The 16,755-nt window shown below is 42.9% G+C and overlaps 1 protein-coding gene across 11 annotated transcripts in view; it reads left to right on the forward strand.

Annotated features, from left to right (window-relative positions):
• Window positions 1-16,197, forward strand: part of SHROOM3 (shroom family member 3) — a 306,920-nt gene extending 290,723 nt beyond the window's left edge. For all 11 annotated transcript variants that reach the window (XM_044388149.3, XM_044388150.3, XM_044388153.3 and 8 more), the window contains 2 exons: window positions 9,519-9,791; window positions 15,203-16,197. In XM_044388149.3, coding sequence (XP_044244084.2) covers window positions 9,519-9,791; window positions 15,203-15,571 — 642 coding nt within the window. In that variant the 3' untranslated portion in view covers window positions 15,572-16,197. The remainder of the gene's footprint in view (window positions 1-9,518; window positions 9,792-15,202) is intronic.
• Window positions 16,198-16,755: the final 558 nt, after the last annotated feature.

Genomic DNA, 16,755 nt, shown 5'->3' on the forward strand with positions numbered 1-16,755 from the left:
TCACCATCCCTGCCCATACTGTCATTGGACTCTCGACTTCATGGCACTTAGTGATTTTTCACAGCTTTCCTGTCATTTTCAGTTTTACAGATGACAAAAGTGAAGGTTACTTCCTAAAAGTCACATAGCTGAAACTAAAATCCAGGTGCCCTGCCTCTTAATCCAACATGGAGACCCCAGCACTCTTCTCAGAGCTGACCAGCCAATGCCCACAGTTGGGGTCATTTTCCTTTCATGTTTCATGGTCAGAAGGAACATGGAAACTGGAAAATGTAGAAAGTTTAAGGGAAAAGACTGACTGTCAAAAGACACTTGTGAGAAAAGGTAACGTTAATCTTTAGGTTCCCCCTCTGCAGTACCCCAGTGAAGAGCTTGGAATTTAGCTGTTAGCAGCTGATACTCCTACAGAAATTTCAAACGTAAAGCATTTTAAAAATGACTGTGATGCCGCCGCTGTCTTCCCGCATACCCTGGAGAGCTAAGCCTGGCTATGCCTGTAGCGGAGAAAGTTCTCGCCATTCCACTTTCCCTACAGCCCCAGAGGGGCCGCCTGCCCCTGTGCTCTCAGCTTTTCATACCCATCAGGCCTGCGTGCTGAAAAAGGACTCTTTGTTAAAGCTTGTCTCTTGCTGAGCTTGGAATGTAAGTGGCTCTCAGTGGTACCAATTCCAGGAGCAGCTTTCTTCTGTGGTTCTGTTTCACTTACTGTGTCCTAAGCTCTCTTGTTTCTGTGTGGATTGAGACCACAGGATATAGACCCTGGGAGCAGGGAGTCATGGGGCAGGAGGATTTAAGGATTTTAGAAGCCCCTCCATCAGGGGGAGTCTTCCCCTCCCACTGTTCTAGCTCCTCTGGCTCTGCAGGCTCCCAAGCACATGGCTGACACACTGATGTGGCCACTGTGGTAACACGCTCTCCCAGCCCAAGGTTTTCCCATGTAAACCCCTGCTTCGTGGCACACCCTCTGGCATGTCCCTTACCTCAGTGCTGCCAAATGCCCCCGTTTAATGGCTAAAAAACCCACCTGCTCTGGTCTCTCTATATTTATCCCAAAGAAGGAGCTCTATAAATACCATTACAGGTACCAGGTTGTCATGACCCCTTTCACTGAATATTTGACAGTTTTTTGTTTTTTTGCATGTAGACATACCCTATTTTACAGTAGCAGTTGGACAAATTACTCATTGCCTTTTTTTTTTTTAGTGTGTTTCACTCACTTTATTATCAGCCTCTCACTCTGATGATTATGTGGCAAAAGTATTTTTAGACTGGGAATATAAAGACACAGAGGATTAATACTCACAGGAAGTAATAGTAGGGACCATGTACCGAGCACTTCTTGTTCCATGCAGGCAGTGTTTTTCATAGTGCCGTATTATCTTTATTTCCACAAAACTGCTCTCACACCTGTATTGCCACATTTTACACTGAAGTCATCAGAATGAGTCAGGGCAAGAGGAGAAGACAAGACATGCAAGACAAAGGGACTGGCCTAGAAAAAGACCTGGAAAAACATAGGGAGCGTGTGTGTACTGAAGAGAGCTTTTGCCAGCAGTTTGATATTTTGGGATGTAAAACAGAAAGGCTCCTACCTCAGTTAGAAATTACCAAATTTCGAGGATCAACGGGAAGGTGACGAATCCCAGAAGATGAGGCTGAGAGGCTCCATAGGAGCCAGAAGGTCATGGAGGTCACATGGGGCTCTGTGTGAAAGGCTAAGGAGTATGGATCTTACTGTGTGGCAGTAGAGGACCCTGTGAGATGCTTTTAATGAACTACAAGCTTATTCATGTGAGACAGAATTTTCACTGGTGTCATTTGCATTTACATATCTGATTTGGAAACAAAATATGTGTTTTAAATGACGTTGTGGAAGGCATCTATTAGTATTTTCAGCATGGAGTTGAAAATGCAGTTCCCTTCCTGATATACATACAACAAGCTTTCTTAAGGGTAATTTAAAAAAAAATGATGCTGGGCCAAGATTGTTCCAAGGCTGAGCACAGCCTTGCGTAAAGTAATAGCTTATTACCTAATATTTAAAGTTATTAATAACCTAAGATGTATCTCTAGGCATAAAATTCACTAAGAGTCTGTGGAAACTAGAGTCCCAATTTATTAATATTTTTAAAAATTAGGCTTTGAAACCAATTCTAACATATTCTTATATATACATCATAGATGATGGAGTATAAGGTTCCAAGTAAATATAAGCATTAAAGTATGAAACACTTAGTCTGAACTTCGGTCTGAACATACCTAAAGACAGTCTAGTAATTAGAATTTTAAATTATTTGCCTAACCCTGCCATATCTATTAGGTAAAAATCTGCTTCAACAGATCCCATGATTCTTTATTCTGAAGGCCAAAAGGCTTTGACTAAAAGACTTAGTGGAATATTTCAAAAGGCAAAAAGACTCTGTTGTTCCTCAGAATTGGCTTCCCCCAAGAGATCATTAGCAATCCAGATGGCTCTCAGCTGCTCATTTCTGTTGCTCTTCCTTCATTCCTCAAGTTCCAGATCTCTCTGTGGTCTTTCTTCCTTTCAGCCTGAAAGACTTCCTTCAGCATTTCTTTTAAAATAGGTTTGCTGGTGACAGCTCTTAGTTTTTCTTCATCGAGAAATGTCTTTATTCTCCTGCTATTCCTGAAGGATATTCTCACTGGATATGGGATTCCGGGTTGACTGTCCTTTTTCTTTTAGCACTTTAAAATAGCTGTTCCCCCTTCTTGCTCCCATGGTTGCTGAGGAGAAATGCACGGTCATTTAAGTATTGTTTCTCCTATATGCCATGTATTGTTTCTCTCTGGCTGCTTTCAAAGGTTTTTTTTCTGTATCTTTGATTTTCAACAGTTTGATTATGATCTGCATTGGGCTGATTTTCTTGGGTTTATCCTGCTTGGCATTTACTAACTTCTGGATTCTGTAAATTTATGTCTTTCACCAAATTCAGGAAGTTCTCAGCCATTATGTCTTCAAATATTTTTTATGCACTATTCTCTCTTCTTCTTTTGGGACTCAGGTACCACAAATATTAGACCTTTTGCTATTGCCCCACAAGTCCCTGAAGCTCTGTTCAGAATGGATAATTTCTATCTTCATTCTGCAAGTGATCTTAATTTCAAATATAGTTTTTAGTTCCAAAATTTCCATTCAGTTGGTTTTTTGTTTTTATTAATTTTTCTTAAAGATTTTATTTATTTGAGAGAGGGAGATAGCGAGAGAGCGAGCGCACGCATGAACAGTGGGGAGAGGGAGAAGCAGGCTCCCTGCTGAGCAGGGAGTCCAACATGGGGCTCCATCCCAGGACATGGGATCATGACCTGAGCCAAAGCCAGATGCTTAACTGACTGAGCCACCCAGGCACCCATTTGTTTTTAGATTTTATTTATTTGAGAAAGAGAGCGAGAATGAGTGGTGGAGGGGCAGAGGGAGAGAATCTCAAGCAGACTGTACTGAGCAGAGAGCCTGACGTGGGGCTTGATCTCAAAACCCTGAGATCATGACCTGAACCAAAATCAAGAGTCAGATGCTTAACCGACTGAGCCAAGGGGTCCCCCATTTGGTTTTTTTAGTGTCTATTTCTTTGCCAAGAACTTGTCTTGACTTCAAGAGTGTTTACTCTTACCATGAAGGAAGGTTATAAAAGCTATTTTAAGGGCTTTGGTAATCCCAGCACTGGGGTTCTCTCAGGGTTAGCACCTGCTGGGCTTCCCCTGAGAGTTGCTCATGTTTTACTGTTTGTGGTTTTTGTTTTTTTATATTGGGTGATTTTGAATTGTATTCTGAACATTTGGGGTATTATGTTGTGAGACCCTGAGTTCTGTTAAAATCCTCTACAGAATGGTGATTTTTTGTTTTTGCTTTAGCAAGAAGACTCTAGCTTCGGACTACAAGTTCTATCCCACCTTTGGGATAGGTTCCAATGTCACTTCTGTTTTCAGAGCCTTTGCTGTGTTGTACAGGTCTGTCCCAAACATGCACGGTTCAGAGGCTAGTCTGGGACTTGAGTAGTTGCTTCTATCATAGTTCACTTCTCAAAGCCTTTGCTGTGCTGCTTTGGGTCTGTCCTATACACATGCAGCTTGAGTCTGACCTAGGCCTTATGTCAGTTTGTACACAGAATTCGAGCATCTTCTTTCCAGCTTTCTCCTGTCCAGTATTTTTCCCACATTCTCTGGCTCCCAGCAGCCCCTTTGCCTGGGCCTCTGGCTGGAAAGACAAGTTCTCATGATTATAGCAGCCTGTGCTGCTATGCTGTTCTGCATGACCCTCAATAAAAGAGAAAGAAGAAATAGTAGGGATTCCCCTCACACTCTTTGGGCCAGTGCCTCTGACCAGAAAGGTTTTTCTTTTGGGTTTTTCAGTGCCTGCGCCATCACTGCAGAGTGCAGCTCAGGGACTGGAGCTACTCTTGGGAATCAGGGCTTGGGGAAGAAAAAGGGACAGTTCCCCACATTCTTGAGTTCACATAGGCCCCTTTTCTGGTCTTCTTGTTTTAAAGGCAGGGCTTTTCTCAGAGTTTGCCATACCCTGTGTGCAATTCTGCACTGGTCAGAGCAAGAGCATAAAAGGAGGAGGCAGGAAACTAACCCCCATTCTGGGTCATACTTCACATTTGGCTCCCTGCCCCAACACACTGTCATACTTAACTTGACAGAGCCCCCGTCAGAGTCCAGGGATGTTAGTTGTGTCAAGTGGGGAGGGAGGCTGTAGTGGCTGTATGCCATCTTGGCCAATGCCAGTGTCAAGAGTTCCTCGCTCTTCTCCCTCCCCAGGATGTACCAGGAGGGAGACAACTGTGGCAGATTTGCATTTTAGAACAGTCTCTGGCAGCTGGGGAGGTAGACTGGAGGAAGAGGTGGTCGTTGGAGGCCATTATAGGAAAGTGATGATACCTGTATAAGGGCAGTTGCAATAGGAGCCATGACAAACAGATGGATTTAAAAAAAAAAGGGGGGGGGGGTGGGGAGAGCAAAGTGGACAGAACCTGGGGACAGATTAGACATGAAGCATGGTAGAGAGAAGAGGGTCAAGGCCGCCTCTTGAGTTACTGGCCTAGATGGCTGTCCTAACTGAAATAGGGAAAACAGGGAGTCATTCAGGGAGGGAGGATGATGGGCTTAGTTGAATTTAAAGAAATTCAGTATTGTTTCTTGTGTGTCAGAGATTCCTGATACCCAGAACCAAGAGACCATGCTAAGTAAATAGGACAACTTTCTGATCACAAGCCTTCCTGAGAGGAAATGAATGATAAAGAACCACTCTTAACAGAGAATGTACCAGAGAATATTTGAAATGGCAGTTGAGTCCCCAAGATCTTTTTGTTTTGCTCAGGTCACCCAGCATGGGGTAGAGGTTTGATCCCATTTCTGTCACTGGGACAAAAATCACCCCGATTCACTCCTGGATGAAATTCAGCTGAGAAAACAACCATGTGCTACTGCCTAGATCCTCCCATTTAAAACCAAAGAAAGAAAGAAACAACAACAAAGCCTATGGCTGAAATATCTTTATCTTTCTCAATTTTACTAGCAGGAGCCTAAATTCCACTCTGCCCCTAAACTTCAGCCACACGGCTAGGAGTCCCAAATTACTCTTACTTGAGATGAAGATGGTCCACCAGCAGAGGTCAACCGTGTTAGTGACATGATTGGCAATACTGTCAGCACAAATCCTTGAGCAGAAGGCAAAGTAGTGTTGCCACATAGGGGAGATTTTAAGTATTCCCCTGGAAGCGTCACCCTACAATGTGCAGTGGTGTGTTGTTCAGACTGTTGCCAAATCAATGATAGCACAAAAAGTAATAATAATGCAAATGTATATAATACTTTTATATTTCCCAGAATACTTGCGCAAGCTTTATTGTATTTGAGCCTCATAACATTCCTATAAGTTATTTTGTAGTGATCAAAAGCCTGACCCCTGGAGCCAGATGACTTGGCTCTGGTAAGTTAAATAACCTCTGTCCACCTTACTTTTCTCATTAGTAAAACCAGGATAATAATAGTACCTATCTCATCAGATTGTTTTGAGTAGTAATCAAATAGTAGAACACTTAAATAGTGCTTGGCACAGAGAAGCAGCTTAATATTTAAACATTATTAGCTTTAGGCAGGTATTATTATCCCCTTGCTCTGAGAAAGCAGAGGCACAAAAGGTTGGGTGGCTTGGCCTGATGGTGAGTTTTCCGTCAGAGCCTCGGCTCCTGATTCCTGGAGCAGTGAAGAATGGAGAAGGGGCCCAGCAGGGTTGCTGCAAGCAGATGGTGAAGTGGGAGGGGAAGGTCTGTTAAACTATATTTAGAGAAAGAACCCTTATAAATAGCATCTCACACACGGTGACGTACCAGTTTACACCCGTTGAGAAGTTAAGGGAATAAATGTCAATGACTTTGTAAATTAAGTAGCTCCTGAGAGACTAGTATGTTACTAAAACAAGCCCCTCCAAAAAGACCTCTATTGTCTCTCCCACAGTGAATTCTGCAAATAGAAGTTGGTAGGGTTTTTTTTTTTTTTTTTGGAGAGGTCTGCCTGGCAGAGAAATGGTTGTTTGGTACAGCCAACTTTCCTTTAACTGCATTTTTAAAAGCCATATTTCCATAATTTAAAAGCTTAGAAAAATTTTTTAAAAAATCAAATGCCATCCAAATATGCACCGTTTGGGCCAGGTGTGACTGATGCTCAGTATCTTACACATCCCAGCCTGGCCACATGTGCTAATATATCACATTACAGCCCAGCAAAGGGCTTTCAGAAATCAGAACGCCGCGAAGTGGGTACTGGTTCATCACACAGGATCCTCCCTGCATCACTCCCAGACACTTTCATCTCATTTCATTCCTCCTTACACCATGAAACCCCCCATACACACATCAGCTCCCGTACAGAGAGGCTTGCCACTCTGCCCAGCATTGGTGCCTTTGAGAACCAAAACAAGGTATGGTGCAGAGGACAGACAGAGGATTAGACTGAGCCTGGTCCCCAGCTGCTGTTCAGCTATGTCACATTCTTGGCCCGGGGCTCGCCCACCAGGCCATGCTTGCTTGGTAGCTACCCTTTTGGTGCTGCTGGCCTATGTCAGAGCCCAAGAGCACTGGTGAGCTGAGTTCAGCAGAAACCCAGCCCAACACGTGAGGGCAGACTTCTCCTAACTGGTCTCTGCTCATCTGCAGATTCAAAATCAGCATACCTGTCCCTTAAAATACCACCTTCTGAGGCCATGATGAGGATTTTTTTTAATGATACCAATTAAAATTATTAATAGAAGCGCTTTGAGTTCCAGAACCGATGACACAATGTTAGTTTCCAAAGAAGTCATAGTTGTAGGAATGAAAAAACATGAGGCCATTACCTTCTTTCCTTACTACTAGTTTTTTCAAAGACTTTTCTAGAAAGTACTCAAGATGTGAGGGTGAAATGGATCCCACAACATCTGAATAATCAGAGCCCTTTTCGTGAGGTTGGAGTATAGCAGTGTTGCTGCGTAGTCACCTGCCTCTTTGCATTTGGTATAACTGGTGTTCTATGAGAAGGTGCCATCCAGTGACAATGAGAGTGGTGAGCCCGGGAAATGCAGCCTGTAAGTCCTGGGCTGACTTCATGCAGAGGTCAGCCTCTCTCAGTGTCTATCTGAAAAGCAGCAGTAATGACATTTGACTTCTCTTAACCCTGTCCAGCAGGAATATTGGAAGATGTAAGAGCAGGCAGTGTTTTTTTTCCTACTGCTTTCTATCCATATCTCCTTGCTTTTCTCTTCATAGGAACGGGTATCACCGTGCGGGCTCATCAGACCCTGCTGGGTGTCTGAAGCCCCTTAACTGGTTGTGTAGCAGGCAAATACCAGAGCTGCCAGCCAGAACTGGTGGGGTTCTTTTTTGGAAAACAAGTTTTCCAGGAGAACATACGTTAAATGAAACAATCTTCTCTCCCACCTGAATTTTTCTGGGTCAGACTCCTCTGCTGGGGAGTAATATAAGCTGTACAGCTTTCTCCACTACTAAAATTATCCTTGATTGACTTTGTCTTAACTAAACAGCTTGAGGAAAGCCAAAGATGAAAAGCTGTGATGACACAGTGCAGCAGATAGGAATATTTTAGTCACCCTTTAGCCTTTGGGATTAGGCAAGTCAAGAAGACAAGTTGTCACCATGAAAGCCAGAATTTGGACATTTAAAGGACATTATGAACCTTACTTAGACTGGAAGATTGGAGTACCTCTGATGGCCCAGCTTCAAGATGGGCGCATCATGGAGAAAGAAATATTTCCCCATATCACTGTGATTACTGCATTTTCTGGTGATGTTGAACAGTACAGAAAGTCCTCAGGACCCTTCAAGTCTGTTAGTCAAATTTTTTTCTATTTTTCTGCTTTCTTTTCCTTTCTCTAAAAATGAAGATTTACTCTAACATCGAAAAATTGTGATCAGTTTTTACCAAGTTTCCAATCGAAGTCATATGGCTTGCTTTTTATATGTATGCATAAAAAAATCTTTTTGAGCTGGAACCCTTTTAGTGGTTAAAGAAATAGGTTTTAACCAAAAAAAAGATTATGTCCTTTCTCTGTCTGGCTACATTAGGCTAAGAGAAAAACAAAAGACTAATTTAAAAATCACAGTTTAATTTCTCTTGTAGCAAAGTAGTAGACATTTAATATAAATGTAGTCAAAATTGAAACCACTAAGACCCGTACTTTATTCTTTCAGTTAAATATATTGGATATTTGTGTAATTGTCTTATATGTATAGAAATTTGCAAAAAAGATGGCAAATTATATAGCTCAGGCAACTGGAGACTGTGGAGTGCAGTGGAAAAATCATGAGGCTTCTGATAAAGGTCTCAGTGAACATTCACAAGGGTAAATTGTACAAGGTAGTTAGTTGCTAAAAATCAGGCTGACTTGAGTTCAGGGCAGCCCCACGTAATGGTACATGCATCTTGGCCCATCACCTCGCCTAAGTCTGCTTCTTTGTGTATGTGGATAAAATAGTATCTACTGCACTACTGTTGGGATGACTAAATGAGATAATCCACCTAGAGTTTCTGGCACACAGTAACTGCTGTAGTTAATGGTAATTCAGCTCTCTGACCTTGGGCAGGTCCCTTAATTCCTTCGACTCTAGGCTTCTCTACTTGTAAAACAAGAAATATTTACCCTACTTGCCTATGGTATTGTTGTGAGGATCAAAAGAGCATGTCTTGAAAAGCCTTTCAAAAGTGAGTTAACAAGCCAATTCGGAAGGCAGAGCTGTATGTAGCATGACGATTGGGAAATCTTATGAGGTGCTGGGTAGTCAAGTGTTGGCCTGTGGGGACTGCATAGATTCAGAGAAAGGCAGTTGTAGACCTTCACGGAAAGGAAAGAATATTGTGGCCTAATGTTGAGGGGCAGTCCATACAGAGTAGGGGACCTTCAGCTGAGCCTTGAAAAAACAGGATGTGGCTGGGAGAAGTCAATTCTCCTGCCATTAACAGCTCCACTGGCTAACCTCTGTTATGTGTCTCCTCTGTGAATACAGGCCGAGCTCATTGGAAGCCTCACCCACAAGCTTGAGACCCTCCAGGAAGCGAAAGGGAGTCTGCTGATGGACATCAAGCTCAATAATGCCTTGGGGGAAGAGGTGGAGGCTTTGATCAGTGAACTCTGCAAGCCCAATGAGTTTGACAAGTACAAGATGTTCATCGGGGACTTGGACAAGGTGGTAAACCTGCTGCTCTCCCTCTCAGGGCGCCTGGCCCGTGTGGAGAATGTCCTGAGTGGGCTTGGTGAGGATGCCAGTAACGAAGAAAGGGTAGGTGGCTTAGCGATTTAGTTCAACAGTTTTTCCCACTGAAGCCACGTACACAGAGGGGTGTAATTAAACACAATCCCTTTTCTGGAGAAGACTGCAATCTCTTTGGAACCGAGAGTCCAATATAGAGGTTATCAGGAAACACAGAAGAAGGCATCTTGCATGCCAAGAGGTAATGCTGACACTTCAGGCTCAGGGAATACTTAGGAAAGTGAAAACACAGGTGCCAGAGTTTCTTTCCTTCCTTTCTATCCCAGGAAAAAGAAGAGACAACAGCATGGTGGGGGCTGACATTAGAAAAAGAGAGAGGGACAAAAAAGCGTTGGGACTGAGGACAGGGCGCAGGAATGTGGGCTCAGGCTCCAGTGTGGGGCTGCAGGTCCTCGGTGAGGATGCACTCAGGTGTCTCCACTGCGCCCTCTGCTGGAAGGAAGGACAGGCAGTAACAGTGGCGGCAACTCTGGCTAACATTGAAGTTCTCCATCTTTGGCTGGCACAGTGGGCTTACACACTTTACTTGCGGGCTCACTGAATCCTCACAACAAGCCAGAAAGTGATAGAGCTAGGATATGATGGGTCCTGCTGCAGATCCCACATTTTATTCACTAGGTTGAACTTAATTCCATAGCTACAGTGCGTTCTTCACCTACTCATCTTTTTTTAAGAAGACTGTATTTATTTATTTGAGAGCTAGAACAAGCAGGGAGAGGGGAAGAGGGAGAGGGAGAAGCAGGCTCCCCGTTGAGCGGGCAACCTGACGTGGGGCTTGATCCTGGACCCTGAGATAATGACCTGAGCCTAAGGCAGACATTTAACTGACTGAGCCACCCAGGAGCCCCCACCTACTCGTCTTTACAGCAAATATTTACTGGGTATCTAATGTATGCCCCTAGGCTCATGGGATACAACTGGAAACAAAGCAGACAGATCCCTGCCCCCAGGGAACTTATCAAGAGAAGTCAGACAATCAACAGAGCTGTAACTATCGTACATATATATTTATGCTAGAAGGTGATAAGCACTCCAGCCATCAAGAGGCTTCTTTGCTTTCTGGTTCCTTCTATCTACAGCTCTCTCTTTCAGTGCTATCAGGGATTTCCCAATTATTTCTCCTATACATTAAAAGGGAAGATGTCTTTTTTTCCAAATAGAAAAGTCTAGATGGTATTAAGAAAGTGACTGAGCATACAAGAACTTTCTGCAGTTGCACCCCACTTCCTGCGAGTGCCCTCCTCATGAGGATGTGCTGAGCCTTAGGTTCCTTATCTAGAAATCACCCAGTAGTGCCTGCCTCAAAAACGTCATCCTTTCCTCCTTCCTTCCACTCAACAAAGAAGCACCTGTCAAATATCCAGTGCTGTGCATGCTAGGGATGAACACCGACTAAAACGCAGGCCCCGCCCTCAAGGAACTCAGTGTATAAAAAGGAAAACCAGTGTGGAAGCAGCAAGTGCATCCAATATGCCACCGCACAGCGATAAACTCAGCCACGAACACTTCTCAGGTGTTGGGGGAGCCCAGGAAAGATTTGGCACAAGGGACACTTGAACAGGGTATAGAAGAATTTCTTAATTCCACATGGATTAAGAGGGGAGGGCTTCACCATTTAGAGGGAATGTCAGGGACAAAGTCAAGAAAGACCATGGCATGTTCTACAACCATACATATGTGACTGGTATGTCTAAAACAGAGTGACTGCTTGGTTTTTAAAAATTGCAGATTGCAGGAAATATTAGAAAAGTGTGTAGTCAGGGAACAGACAGGAAATAGAGGGCTTAATCAACAAGGGTAAGTAGAGAAAGTTCAATGAAGGTGTGGGAAGGAGTAAGAAAGACCAAGAAGGGTTAAAGAAGCCTCCCTGTTCCCCCAGGGTTAAAAGCACTTGGAGGAGGAGGAGAGTCCTTATCAGAACTCTGTGTCTGTCCTACAGCACTGAGGCCTTGGTGAGCTAATGTAGCCCCCTCTACCTGGCAAGGAAGGAGCCAGGGATAAATGCCCCAAGTTCTTTCTTTTCTTTCCTTCCCCTCCCTCCTTCCTACCCACCTGCCATGACTCCTGTTAGCCAGGCCAAGAGGGAAGGGAGCCCTGTTGGTGCAGCCTGCACCATTCAGCTTCCTTAGACACAGAGCAAGGCTAAGAAAAGTGGATCTGGAGGGCCAAGCAATATTCAACACAGAAAATAGTCATAAATACCTTGTGGGTCATACTTTATAGACTTAGGACTTTAGCCGGAAAGCCAGGAAGAGCCATAAACTAATTTTATGACCTAATCAGCCTGGGGAGGAGTGAGACTTACGCTCAGAGTCTAGCCAGAAGGAGTTAAGCTGTTCATTTAGGCTGCTGTCATGGGAATAGAGACTAGGGAGTGAGAGAATGAGTTTGAATTAGCAAGGCATGCTAGATGAGGGGAAGGGGAAAGCGGAAACTAACTTTACGTTTCCTGTTTGGCCACTGGGATGGATACCACAGGTATGTGAGAGAAGGAACAGTTTTAGTTAGGGGAAGAGGAGCTGTTCCAGAACTAAACTCAGCTCAACATTTAAACGTACACACACCCTTGAATACAAATATGTGCTTGCTCACATGCAAAATACATCCATATTAGTTTTTATAATCATTAGTCTTAAGAAACTGAAAAGTATAAATAGAAAAGAAGAAAGGAAGAATAAGTGGTTCAACAAATGCCAAAGGTAGGATAAAGGTCATGGGGCATGAGGGGGATGGGAGAGTGTCTATCAGGCTTCAACTGAATCTCTAATTTCTGTTTCTAATCTGAAGAAAATATGATAAACGCTCCTGTTAAGAATTGGCACAGTTAACAATGGGTACACAGGTATTATACTATTCTCTATACGTATCTAATGGGTAAAATATTTCCTAATTTTTTAAAGGTGAGGAAGAGGTTTTTACTTTTTAACTTCTCTACAGTATTTTGAAAGGTTTCGTCATTCACATTCAGTCCCTAAAGGTTTTTTTAGTGTTTTTTTTTTTTTTTAGTTTTATTCAAATTCCAGTTAGTTAACACAGCGTAATACTAGTTTCAGGTGTACAGTGTAGTGATTCAGCACTTCCATACATCGCCCTGTGCTCATCACAAGTGCTCTCCTTCATCCCATCACCTGTTTAGCCCATCCTGCCATCCACTTCCCCTCTGGTGACCATCAGTTCTCTAGAGTTAAGAGTCTGTTTCTTGGTTTGCCTCTTTCTCTTTTTTTCTCCCTTTGCTTATTTTGTTTCTTAAATTCCACATGAGTGAAATCATATGGTATTTGTCTTTCTCTGACTTATTTTGCTTAGCATAATACTTTCTAGCTCCATCTCTGTCATTGCAAATGGCAAGATTTCATTCATTTTATGGCTAATATTCCGTGTGTGCGTGTGTGTGTGTGTGTGTGTATGAATGGATAAAGATGTAGTGTGTGTGTATTGATGGACACTTGGGCTGCTGCCATAATTTGGCTCTTGTAGATAATGCTGCTATAAACGTTAAAGTGAGTGTATCCCTAAGGGGTTTTTGTTTTTGAGAGAGAGCAATGTATGCAAGGGGGTGGGGGAGAGACTTCAGCTGGTGGCAGGGAGAGGGAGAGAGAGAGAGAATCTTAAGCGGGCTCCACACACCAGCGTGGAGCCATACAGGGCTCAATCTCATGACCCTGAGGTCATGACATGAGCCTGAGCTGAAATCAAGTGTTGGACACTTAACATACTGAGCCACCCAGGCACCCCTAAGAGTTTTCTTTTCTTTTTTCTTTTTTTTATTTAAGATTTTTTTTTTTTTTTAAGATTTTTTATTTATTTATTTGACAGAGAGAGAGACAGCTGGAGAGAGAGGGAACACAAGCAGGGGGAGTGGGAGAGGAAGAAGCAGGCTCCCAGCAGAGCAGGGAGCCCAATGCAGGGCTCGATCCCAGGACCCTGGGATCATGATCTGAGCCAAAGGCAAACGCTTAATGACTGAGCCACCCAGGCGCCCCTAAGATTTTATTTTTAAGCAAGCTCTACACCCAACGTGGGGCTCTAACTCACAACTCCGAGATCAAGAGTTGCATGCTCCACTGACTGAGCCAGCCAGGCGCCCCATATGGTGTGTTTTTCTGATTGAGGGAAGGAAGCCATAAAAATGCAGATATTTGTAAGATAAACCCATAACTTTGTAGCTTTTGCCCTGGGCATTATTATCTAAGATCTGACAGGTTAGTTCAAGGGAAGTTAAGGCAAAGACACGTGGTCTGTGAGCCTTTCATAAGCCTACATAGCCAATTTGTATTGAAATAAGATTAAAGATATACGTCTTGATTAATTCTCATTTTAATGTTTCTCAATCACCTTGACCTTAAAAGTCTAAATCATTAAACATAAAGTGAAAAAAAAAATTTAATGACATTCATTGTAAGTCAGCGTATTGCTTAAAAAGCCATGGTAAAAATTATTATAAAGCAAATTAGCCCTAAAGATAACACGCTACCTTATTATTGGGTTTGTATAAGAAATGCTTAGAATATGAAATAGCCATCATTGTTAAATAGAATTTCTCTCATGTTAGATTCCTGAAAACTAGAGGCCTGAAAACTAGAAACAGATTTCTTTAGATATGGGAAATATAACATTCCCATTGTTATCTGTGGATCAAGACAGAGGTTCTCAAACTTCAGATGCAGAAGAATCACCTGGAAGGCTTATTAAACCACAGCTTTCTGGGCCGCAAGCTTTAGATTCAGTAGGTGACACAGGGCCTGAAAATTTCCATTTCTAACAAATTCCCAGGAGATGCTGCTCCCGGTGGTCCACACTTTGAGAACTGCTATAAATGTAAATACTTGTAAATACTCAACTCAAGGTAACTAGAAGATTGGCCTTTTTTTCACCCCCTTCAGTTTTTTATCATGGTAAACTACACATAACCTAATATTTGCCTTCTTAGCCATTTTAAAGTGTTCGGTACTGTTAAGTATATTCACATTGTTGTGCAACTGATCTCCTGAACTTTTTCTTCTCGCAAAACTGAAACTTTATCAACTCCATTCACCCCTTCCCCCTAGCTCCTGTCAACCACTGATTCTACTTTGTATCTCTATGCTTTTGACTACTCATACAGGTACACGTAACCTCTAAATACTTCATGTAAGCAGAATCACTGTCCTTTTAAATCTAGAAGCCTCAAGTCAAGCTTTTACCCCAGCCAATTTATTGTAATCTCTCTTAAAGCTGCCGTATAACTTGACAAGTTAGAGAACTATATACATGCAGCAGAAGGGTAATCAAGTGATTTTCAAAAAAGTCAGTCTCCTTACTCTAGAGTGATAACCGAAACAGAAACTTGGGCCTTTCACAGTCCTGGAAAAGGGTCTCCCCACAGGCAGTTTCCTTCCTCCACCTTGCCCTTTGCTGATCTGTTTATTTCGCTCTGGCAGAGGTCTCTCAACGAGAAGAGGAAGGTCCTGGCTGGGCAGCATGAAGATGCCCGGGAGCTCAAGGAGAACCTGGATCGAAGGGAACGTGTGGTGTTGGACATCCTCGCCAATTACCTTTCAGAGGAACAACTCCAGGATTACCAGCATTTTGTGAAAATGAAGTCAACCCTCCTCATTGAGCAGCGAAAGCTGGATGACAAGATCAAGCTAGGCCAGGAACAAGTCAAGTGTCTGCTGGAGAGTCTCCCCTCAGATTTCATTCCCAAGGCAGGGGCCTTGGCTCTGCCCCCAGACCTCGAGAGTGAGATGGCTCCTGCTAGGGGGTGTACTTTAAGTGGTGTTTTCCCAACATTAACCTCTCCGCTTTAACCTCTTCTAAAAGACCCAACCAAAAGTTCACCCTTTCTCTCAACACTATTTAATCTGAAAACTATTTCAGTACAAACCACCGTTTAAACTCTATGGGTCATTGGGGTTTTTCTGGATAAAAGGAAAAAATTCTATCCAGGAAAAAGCCTGTTTTTTTTTTTCCTTCTCGCCCTAGGTGATTGATCTGAGAGCTTGAATGCTGCTGGGAACCTACCCCTTTCTATTCTCACTTTCTAGTAGAAGGAATATTAATGAAACTGTGAGAACTGATTGGAGGGCATTTGATTGATCATTTAGTTTTTATAACAGGCTGAGGCAACATAGATGAGTGTGTGTCACCCTCAGGAATGTATCCACAGTGGCCTTCCTTGGTTGTGGGCAGTGTGTCCTGACGACAGATACAAGTACTCATTAATGAAGTGTCTGCAACATAAAGCCTTAAAAAGAAAAACACACAGAAGAAAACTGTAAAACCTTGAACACTGTTATTTATATTTTTTAAAATGAAAAAGATCATTATGTTTGTGTGCTAACCACTTATTTGATTCTGTTTTGTGGTGGACGTAGACAATTGCGTTTGAGCTTTGTATTTTGTGAAAACCTTAATGAAGAATTCCAAAGATAGTCACATTGAGTGTGGAGACTTTTATTTTTTTTCTTCAACACTTGGCTTGTTGGTCTTACTTGTACAAACACGAGCAGACCTTCTACACTTGTGTTAAAATTTGTAATGGGGAATCCCAGTTTCCACAGCTGCCAGTCCTCACCACTTTCCTTCTGCAACCAACAGGAACACTACATCTTCCCCAGGAAGAAGTTTTTGTGCAACATGGTTATCACATAATTTCCTAGTGCTTCATGGCATTACCACTGTGCTGGGGAGACATAGCTTAATTTTACTAACAAGGACAACAGCTCTCCAATCTTTATATGAGGAAAGTCAGAAACCAAACCAATTAAAAACTGTATTCATGCTGTCCTCCTTCATGGGATTTGGACTAAATGTAGCCTGTTTTAAGAGATATACTATGAGGCTGTTTTAATGATGCTTTCAAAAAAAAATTTGAGAGAGAGAGAGCACACGAGAGGGGGTAGCATCAGAGGGAGAAGCAGACTCCCCGGTGAGTGGGGAGCCTGTTGCAGGACTCGATCCTGAGATTCCAGGATCATGACCTAAGCCAAAG

Source organism: Ursus arctos, unplaced genomic scaffold (assembly GCF_023065955.2).
Source record: "Ursus arctos isolate Adak ecotype North America unplaced genomic scaffold, UrsArc2.0 scaffold_9, whole genome shotgun sequence".
Lineage (NCBI taxonomy): Eukaryota > Metazoa > Chordata > Mammalia > Carnivora > Ursidae > Ursus > Ursus arctos.